At 41.7% G+C, this 9,758-nt stretch overlaps 1 protein-coding gene across 1 annotated transcript; it reads right to left on the bottom strand.

Annotated features, from left to right (window-relative positions):
* Positions 1-3,776: 3,776 nt before the first annotated feature.
* LOC141925948 (interferon-induced protein with tetratricopeptide repeats 5-like) lies at positions 3,777-8,689 on the bottom strand. Its single transcript, XM_074830896.1, has 3 exons — positions 8,671-8,689; positions 8,464-8,573; positions 3,777-5,821 (listed from the first exon to the last, which is right to left on the bottom strand). Exons 2-3 carry the CDS (start codon positions 8,490-8,492, stop codon positions 4,387-4,389), a joined length of 1,464 nt encoding a protein of 487 aa, XP_074686997.1. The 5' UTR covers positions 8,493-8,573; positions 8,671-8,689; the 3' UTR covers positions 3,777-4,386.
* Between the last annotated feature and the right edge of the window lie 1,069 nt (positions 8,690-9,758).

Here is a 9,758-nt window from a genome sequence, read left to right as displayed (position 1 = left end):
GTTGTCTATGCTCAAACAAAGCATTTCTTGCTGCCCTGCTTCAGAAGTGTGGTTAGAGCCAGTAGCGTGATTTACAGGCACAGACCGCAGATTAAGAGATGGGAGTGCAAAAACTGCTTAAAACTAATGACATAACCTTTTTTTCAGCTCTGTGTGGGAATTGAGCCCCGGGCCCTAATTTTGATTTTAACATACGTTGATAAAAAAAAGAAAGAAATTATCCATGAGTATTTTTTAATGAGTTTGGAAAAATATGCACGTTTGAGAGGGAAAAAAAGGTGGCTTTATTAATTAGTAGTGATGAAGATATTGGTTTAGATCTTAATGCAGAAGTTTATATCAAAAAGTAGGAAATGTGTGGTCTACAAAGAAGATAAGCTATTACAAGGAGTTATAGGTTACCGCTGTCATTTACTTTACAAAAATTTTATTACTTTTTTTACCACAACATGTCAGCAGTTGTTCATGCCAGAACTGCATATTATAAAAGCCTGTTGGAATAATAATATATGCATTTTTATCCTAGTAAACAATACTATGTAATACATTACCAGCATTTTTTGATTTTTTTTTTTAATTTCAAGGTATTTTTTCATAGGCTTTTCTGTTTTGTGTTTAACTTATAATTAAGGCAGCATTTCTTGTTTTAAATATTTAATTCAGGAGAAAACATTTGACTGCTTTTATACACAGACCTTTTGTAGAAACTGATAGAATTATTTCAGGGTTTTCTAACACTGTTTCTGCTCTGAATTAAGCCAATGGACAAAAGCTTGTATACAGAATGATGCTTTCTGTGCATAAAACACACTGTGAAATACCAGCCCTGTCATGAATCTCCCCAGCTCTGACACAGAAGGAAGGAAGCATAACAAGAAATGACCTGCAAGTGGAAGAAATGGGAGTACAATACAGGTTCACAAAGCCTCATGCCAAACTTCTGCCCCCCTCGTCCACACAACCCAAACTGAACAGCTCTTCCTCATCCTGCCGTGTGAAATGTTTCAGGTGGCACATTATAGAAGCCTCTGGATTATACCATTTTAAAAAAATTATTTATTGTAACTGCAATGTTCTCTTCAGAGATTATAACTAAAATTCAGGCTGTTCTCCACAGAGGGTATTTCCTGGCATGGCACAGTGCAGTGGTAGGTGGAGTTACCTGGGCTAGCTGTGAACTATTTCCCTAGCTAACACTGCATGTTCCCACCAGCCTTGTTGAGCACTGATGGATGCAAGCTTGACTGGAGCACTGCACCTGCTGAGTGAGTCTGGCTTCCCGAGACAGCATGGTCTGACTTGGCTGTGGTAACATCTCTCTGAGACAGAAGCAGATGGATCCTACCTCAGATAGATCCTGCCTGGGACAATACTCTATTCGGTGCAGCGAACGGGAATTCAGCGTAAGTGAAACTGTTTACAACTGCTGAAGTTACCCCATCTGTTTCCACTCCGTGACGTTTGAAATGGGAACTCATAATTCTTATGAAATTGCTTATGTTCTAGTGATAATTTTTATCAGATCAGCTTTGGAACATTTAATAAATTGTAACTTTAAAAATTGTGGGAAAACAGCATTAGAAAAGTCAAGTACCATCTGTTGAAAAGCAACCCCGTTCTCAGAAAAAAAGAGACAATTTTGAGCCTAAAATGTTTCTGCTAACATGGATAATAATTTACCTCCTGAAAAACAAAGGTTGTCTGTGCTACTATATGGTGAATATATTTTATATTGCCACAACAATTCCTTGTTTGCTTTCTAAAGCGTTACAAGTTTATGGAAGAAGGAAGAGCTTGTTTAAGTTAAGCTGTAACAATACTTCATGGTCAGCACAACAAAATCCTTAGTTGGGATCGCCTCAATAAATAATACCTTCTTCTAAGTGACTGTTCTGGTATATTCCAGTAGAGTTTTCTATATAATTTAGAAGGTGCTTTTGATTCATAAATTAATACTTTCTGAAGGGTAGTATTAATTAATTAATTAATTGCCTTTACTCCTTTTTTCCCTGCACCACTAGCATAGGCTCCAGTGATGTACTCATACTTGGGTGTGAATTGAGAGGTGTTCGGCTTCTGTGTGGTTTGATTTTGCCCGTTGGACTTGGAGACTGCAAAATGCGTGTTCCGTTTTGTCCCCTTCCCGAAGCTCAAACCCAGCCTCTTCCCTGAGTCGCCGCGCCAGGCAATGCAGCAGCACCACCCTGCGGGAAATAACATTTCTGCTCATTTACGAGACACTAGGCAAGAACTAGAAGGGCAGCGTTTGCACAGAGCATCCCCGGATAGTACTGCGGTCCAGCGCAATCCTCCAGAGCCTGAAGAAGGTAAGGCACAATAAATAGATTTCTTGCATCACTGTGCCTCACGGTCATTTTCTTTGCTGTGGAGAAGATTGAGCCACTCTGACTCTCCATAAAATAAAATTCAGACTTGTGTTTTACTAAAAATACTTTATTGCTTCTCCTTATTTCTGCAAGGTTCATTTTCCAGGAGAGGCCCTGGTGGCAGGGTGTGGAGGGAGCATGAATGGGCCACCACGGTTTTGGGAACCTGCACCTCTTCCTTGAATTCTTCCCTGCTGCCTTCATGCCCTCAGGAGGGTTTGGATGGCAATGATGTGGACGTTAGAAGCCGCATGATTGAGAAAGGCAGTGAGGTTACCTAATGTACCCTTTTGCCCATGTAGCAACGCCACCATAGATAGATAGTCACCAGTTCCTGACTTCAACTCTACTGTTGTTGCTACCAGCTTTCAGGACTGGGGTGTCACTCATGCTCCTTGTCCTTCCTGTTCTCTTCCCTTCTCTCCCTGCTCTTTCCCTAGGTAGGGCCACGTTTGTAACAGGCAAGCTGGCAGGTGGCTGGAAAACAAGGATGGATTTTGTCCCAGCCCTTTCTTCAGAAGAAGGTGTGGTTGTATTATGTATGTTGTTAAGCTCCTGATCACTTCTGCTTTTATTATGAAAGATTCTTTGAGGGAGAGCTAAGGGGGGAGAGGTGTCTTGATGTTTCATGATCTGGCATCGTATTTTACACTGCTTCAGGCTTCTCATCCTGTCTGTACATGGAACTGCTGTTGCAGGGGCAGGAATTCTCCTTCCTGATGGGGTCTGTCACCAGTTTGCTTCATTCTGCGCTAGGGCTCAGAAGTGTTTTGGAAGCAGTACAGCATTAGTTTTCCCTGAACACCATGATCTATTATACCAAGGTACAGAACTGTGGCATTAGGACAGCCTTTTGTAAAGAATACTAACTTTTAGTTTGCTATCTGAAGACCATCTCCTCCACCCGTTCTCTCTGTCATTTCCGCTCTTTCTTCCATTCACATAGACTCTGTGGGCACCCACCCCTTATCCCACATGCCTCTTGCATTCTGCTGCCCTGTTCTCTGGTGCTCATGCAACTCTCTCCTCTAGCTGCGCTTTGCCCTCCATGTCCAGTCCAGTACGCTTCTTGTGTGTGTTTTCTGCCCCCAGTTTGTTTCACAAGCATGGCCGCACATAGCCATCTTTTTGCCCTTCTTTCCTCTTTGGCAGTTCCTGAGACTGCGGTTTTCAGTAAACTGGACGGATGTTATTTTGTGCACAGTTTAATTCTTTAGTGCAACATCTCTGAAGCAAACTTTGCTGAGAGTTTGGGAAAATAAGTGGGACTATCTCCTGACCCTTTCATATCCTGCCAAAACTTTATCTCTGTTACTTTTTTGAATGGCCCTTTCCCTATCTTTCATCTACTAACATGGTCGGCAGAGAGATACCAGAAGCAACAGCTGATGGATGCAATGCTCTTTAATAGTTCACAACAATAATACACGTTTTGTAAGCTTTCCAGTGAGTTTCCAGTGAGCCAAACAGTGGTTATTTTTCATAGTTAGACAACATACAAGGTAGTAAACTGAACAAGTCTTCAAGAAAAGTTTCTTCTAAATAACACTAAAAACCCCACTTTTGAAATATTTGAAAGAGAATTAGAAATTCCGTTTGTGTATAAGCATGCTTTCAAGTGGATAGATGAAATACTGCAATATGATTCTCTTATCTTTTTCTCAGTAGAAGGAAAGATCTGATTTCCAGCTTAGAAGTGGTGTTCTACAGATCATGACTTAAACACAACCTTTATATTAGCATTAGTATTGAAGACTAAGATAGCTTAGCTATTATTTAGTCTTTCCAAGCATGCTCTCTGTTGGTGAATGAACAAACAAATGAACAACCATCAGCTGCAGTTTTTACATTATCGCCAGAAAGTGGTGCCACCAGATGTTTCATCTGGTTATAACTTCAACCTTAAAAAAAAAAAAAAAAAAATGTTCTGAGAGTCTGTTGAAATGTCCTTGGGTTTGTTCTTCTGGTTTTTGTTTTGTTTTGAAGGATTTTTTGAGCTTTAGCTTGAGATGGAAAGTCGTAGCTCACATAATGCACTCAGATATTCTTCATTGTCAGGATACAATGCAATGGCTTTTTCATAGCACTCAATTGCTTCACGTTTCTCACCACTTAGATTATGAATGAATCCAAGTGTACCAAAATCTTCTGCAGCTCCTAAACCTCCCTGAATTCTCTGTTCCACCAATTTCTTCAGAGCACTTCTGCACTTATCAAATAAATAAGAACATTTTTCCATTTTCAGCCCTTCTATGTAATACCTCATGGCTTCAGATTCTGATTTCATGTGAAAATGCTGAAAACGGCCATAATTGTAGTAGAATTCCTGTTTATCATCACAGAATAGAATATTTATCTGAGATGCTTTCTGAAATGTCTCTTCTGCTTCTTCATACCTCTTTTCTTGTGCATACATGTTTGCTAGGTCAATATAGGCAGAAAAAAATTTTGTCTTTTGGTCTATTGCTGTTTTAAAATGAAAAATGGAAAGTCGGATGAGTTCTTCCACTTGCCCTCGAGGTGGATATCTTGTACTCTTTTTCAATTGAAAAAGCTTTGCTCTGTAGCAGAGTCCTAGCTGGTGATGCAGAAAGGCAGATTTTGGTGTCACTGCTAGGGCCTTTTTCAAAATCTCCAGTGCCTTGTCTAGTTCTCCTTTCCTTCTGTAAAATTTAGAAGCATATCGCAGGACATAAGGAATATCAGGGGTTTTCTGCATTGCTTCTTCAATGTATCTCTCCCCTTCATCAACTTGCTTGAAGTCCTGAAGTTTTAATGCTAGTAATGCCATAATGAAAGTATCCTTTGGATTCAGTTCCACTGCGCGCTGCAGGGGCTTGAGGGACAGGTTTAAAACTTCCCCTTGGTGGTAAAAAAAACTTTCCAAACGATACATTGTTATTGCATAGCCGGTATTAAATTCTGGGTTGTTGGGTTCACTCTTCAGAGCATTTTCAAAGCAATTCTTTGCTCTCTCGTAGTATTTTCTCCCAAACTTTAATAATGCCCATCCTTGCTCAGCATAGATCTCTGGAAGCTCAATCTTCCATCGAGCAGTACTTGAAAGCTTTTTGCAGCTGTTTTCCACTTTGCTTACATAAGTTTTAGCTTCTTCATATCTCTCCATGTGGTAATAGATCCAGGCATAGTTCCCCCAGGTAACAAGACTTCTGGCAATTTCATCTGGATGGTTTTTTTGAACTACTTTTTCAGCTTTTTGGAGATTTCTCAGGGCTTCCTCATTTGAATTCTTTAGGTGGCATACATAGGATAGCAGATTATAATTTGTGATGTTGGATTTTATTAAAAACTCTGTCTGATCATTTATTGTTTCCTCTAGGTCATTGAGATCCACATCCTCCTGCAACAAACTCCACGTAAAATGACATTCTAGCTGCCGCAGGGAGCTCTCCAATGAATTATTGGAAATGGTACTAGAAGAAACCAAAGAAAAAACTTACTTATACTCCATTTGCTTTTTGCGACTCTTCTTTATAAACCAGGCATGATGTACTTCAAAAGCTGGCAGTACCTCAGCTGGTGTCCCCTAGTCAACAATACTTCAAGCAAGCCAAAGCTGTGGGAATCCATAGGTCTAAAGAGCTGAATAGTTATTTTAGTAATTCTCCTTGTCAGTGTATGAGGTCACCTCTTACATAGCAACAGAGCTGGTGGTCTGGATGTCAAAGAGGACATGGTAGTCTCTATGGTAAAGTTGGCACGCCTCAGGAACATATTTCCTATGCTGGGAACAATTGCTGAAGCCCACCCAAAAGAGGTAATTAAATAAAACACTTCCCCCAAAATACAGAGAAAGTGATATAGTGCCTTTCTCGTGTCTGTATATTTTACAGTTTGGATTATAATTTTAATTTTGAATTTCCTGCATTCATAAATGCTTGTCTGTTAGATCACAGCAACATTTTTATGTTATGGTTATACTGATGTATCCAGTAGCTGGCTCCCAGATCCCACCAGTCTCCCCATTTGCTGGCACCTGGGTGTACAGCCTCCTGAGAATGCAACCCCACTCCACTTGGTGGTACAGACCACACGCTCACTCACTAACCCTCTGGATCCCTAGAAGCTGCTTTTGGAGATCCAGTAGCTGATCAGGGATCCTCTCTCAGGTGCCTCGCCCATACAGACAGATATATATACACACAAGCATACCGACCAAGAGCCTGTTTACATACAAGTGGTCCTTAATACCCCTTTATCCCTCTCTATTTTTCAGCATTTGTTCCTTCCAAAACCACCCAGATCCCTCATTTCCCTGCCTTTGGTCTCCTCCTCAAACATCCCATAACAAGTCTTGCGCAATCCCCAAATGCTTTTCCCTGCATCCCATGATGTGTCCCATATCCCCAGGTAGTTCAGAGTGTAAGGCACTCCTGTGGACCCCTGGTGCTGGGAGTCCCCCCAGTGCGTGGGGCTGAGGGTTCCCTGGGGCAGCCCTGGGAGGGCAGGGTCGGGGCTTGTGTCCCTGACTGGGGCACTGGAGCCCCCACCCGCCCTTGTGCCTCTGTGCTCCTCTGTGTGCGTGGGGATGGACCGATGGCTCTTGGGACGGGGCTGGGACCAGCCAGGGCAGGGTGTTATTTGGGTTCGTCCTCCTGCCATTGCCTGCCTGTGCCCCTGTGTGTGTGTGCAGGCAACCTATCGAGGACAAACTAGGGCTTTAGTCCACATTATGTCCTCCCTTAAAGAAGAAATTATACACGGCTTTATAACCAAGGATTCTCAGTCAAATCCTTCTTTGTTAAAAAGACTTCTTTGCTCTCCCTCCTATAAAACCTAGAGGGTCTAACAGCCTGCATGGTATAATGTGTGCTGCTGCTGCTCAACTGCAAAATCACGTACAAGAGGGGATGTCTTTTGGGTTAAAAAAAAAAAAGGTGTGAGTGGAAAGACTGGGAAATTACAAGGAGGCAAATGAAAGAGAAATTGGGAAACAATTCTTACAGGTTCTGGGACAGTGGGAAGGACATTGGGGAGACTGACACTGAATACAAGTTTCCACCCAAACCATCTGACAGAGGTACTGGAGGAAGATCAGGCAAAAGAGGTATTTACAAATGCCGTTAGTGCATAAGTTTGTGTTACAGACTTCTTTGCCTTTCTCAAATAATCTCCTCTGCCTAACTGATGTTTTTGATTGGTATTAACAACAGTTCCTAATTAGAAGGCTGTATGTTAGGTAATTACCATTCTTTGGGGTGAAGAGGAAGTGAGAGCAAGTTCTTGCTATTATCGCTATCTTGCTAGAAACTTTTGGCTACAGGTGAATGCCACAGAAGAACAGATATTGGCTCTCAAATCACCAAAATATTGCAGGAATAGCTTGAAGCATTTAAGTAGTCCCATTCAATTCAAGATGAAATGTGTCGGTTTTTATTTCCTCAGCTGAGCACCCTGAAAACATCTGTAGTTGAAAACTACAGTGGAGAGTAATTCATTAGAAGGCATTTGTGGAAAATGAATATGCATAAATGTCACAAAAACAGACTTGTGATGCAGATTAAATAGTTTAGCTTAGTTCAACATGTAATTGGTAAATTCAGTTTCCAAAGTTATCATAAACATCTTGGCTTTGCCCTAGTTGAGCGTGTGTGTGTGCATGTGTGTGTGCTTCTGTGTATGTGTGACAGTCTTCAGAAAATGTAACACCCCTCTTATGCTCCAAGCTGCAGTCCAGAATGTGCACTGCTGTTTGCTGGTCATCACAGTGGTAGAGATCAGAAAGTAAGTTCTCAAATGCATCAGTGCCAGTCACCCATTTGGCCAGGCACCAGCTACAGCTGCAGCCTGGATTTCATCCCTGAACTGCATGCACACAGTTTTTCTGACTGTCAGTTCTGTTCAGGCACTGGCCCTTGGTGGAGAAGCAATAACATTACAATAGTCAATAGAAACCTTATATTATTTTGATTCTTCCAGTAAATACTCTGTAAAATATTTTCTGCTCGTTGGATCCCCAAAGCCCCTCACTACTTACATTTATGCAAATAGTAAGCGTTATTTTCCCTGTGGCATAGCAAAAAAGCATCTTTCAGAGACTGGGTTGCTCACTTACCTCATGTTTTTCCTTCTCTGCTCACTCATCTTAAGGTAGCTTCAAAGCCAAAGGAGTGCTGCTCACTGTTGTTTTGACTTGCCATTTATGTGCTCCAGCCCTCACGTGATCTGTGAGTAATTGACCAAGAACCAGAAAGTGAAACTTCAATTTACGTTTCAAACTGCAAAAGCTGGAACAGCCGCCAGTAGGGGAATAGAAACTCACTGAGCTGCCTTTTTCAGCCTGGCTGCGTGCCATGTGTTACGTTGTGTTGTGGAGAATGCGGCAGCAGCTCCTAATAGTTCCCAGCGTTTACTTTGTTCAAATCCAGAAGCATCTACGATAAGGAGAAGCACTCTTTCAGGGAAGGCTCCCGGTGGTGTGGGGAGTTCAAGTTCGCGTGGAGAGAAGTCCCAGCAGGCAGTAACTCTTCAGGACAAGGCCCTCCTTTCTCTCCTTTCCCCTTCTTTTAAAAACAAAACAAACAGTCTTACATATGAGAACAACTGGTTTCTACAAGAAGTTGGAGAGCCTTAGCAACACACACCCCTCTTGTGTCTCATTTAAGTGTTTGTGTGTGTGTGTATGTGTGATGGGGGTTAATTTTGTTGGAGCTGACTTTCCAGAGCTCAGGATAAAGGTTAGTACAGCTACTACTCTGAGTAGCATTCCACGTTCTAGCAATCAGGTATTTGATAAGGGGTGAAAAGAGGCAGTGAATTGGGAAGGAAAAAGGATTAGGGTATCTCCACAGATTACTTTGTTTTATGGAAAATAAAAGTTGCAGAAAAATGTATTTAAAAGGTTTCTGCGAGGCCAGAATCAACTGCTAATACTAATGATTTACTATGCTACTAAGTATCTATGGGTTTCCTGTCTCTGCTTCTGTCAGGGGTGTTTGTTTTCTTGGGTATGTTGCTTGGTACATACAGGCAAATGCAGGAATTTTCCTTCTGGAATGCAAAAATTTGCCCTAGTATCTATATTCTTACAAATGTAGTTGCATCTATATGCTTTGGTTTGACACAAATGTCTATTGAGTAAAATATGTGCAGGAAAGTGCTTAAAATACAGTCAGTGAAAGTAAGAGAATAGTTATGCGATGCCTTTCTGCAGCCACCTTTCTAACTCGCTTGGCACAGGGCAGGAAAATTCAGAAATGCTTCTACAGCCCTGCTGCTTTCACTTCGGGGAGAGCTGCAGCCAGGCTGACTGGTATCAGGGAGAGCTGCGTTGCATAGCAGCAAGTGCAAGAGCTGCTTGGAAAACACTCGTCCAGAAATGGGCTGGAAACAACAACCACATTCATGTTT

Source organism: Strix aluco, chromosome 7 (assembly GCF_031877795.1).
Source record: "Strix aluco isolate bStrAlu1 chromosome 7, bStrAlu1.hap1, whole genome shotgun sequence".
NCBI lineage: Eukaryota > Metazoa > Chordata > Aves > Strigiformes > Strigidae > Strix > Strix aluco.
This window is presented reverse-complemented; position numbering and strand designations above follow the sequence as displayed.

What these genes read in the sequence shown, in the direction of transcription:
- LOC141925948 (XM_074830896.1), bottom strand. Translation starts at nt 8,492, where the DNA reads ATGAGTGAGCAGAGAAGGAAAAACATGAG. An exon ending in CAGAGAAGGAAAAACATGAG is followed by an intron (nt 5,822 to 8,463) that starts GTAAGTGAGCAA and finishes GGTTTCTTCTAG; the next exon opens with TACCATTTCCAATAATTCAT.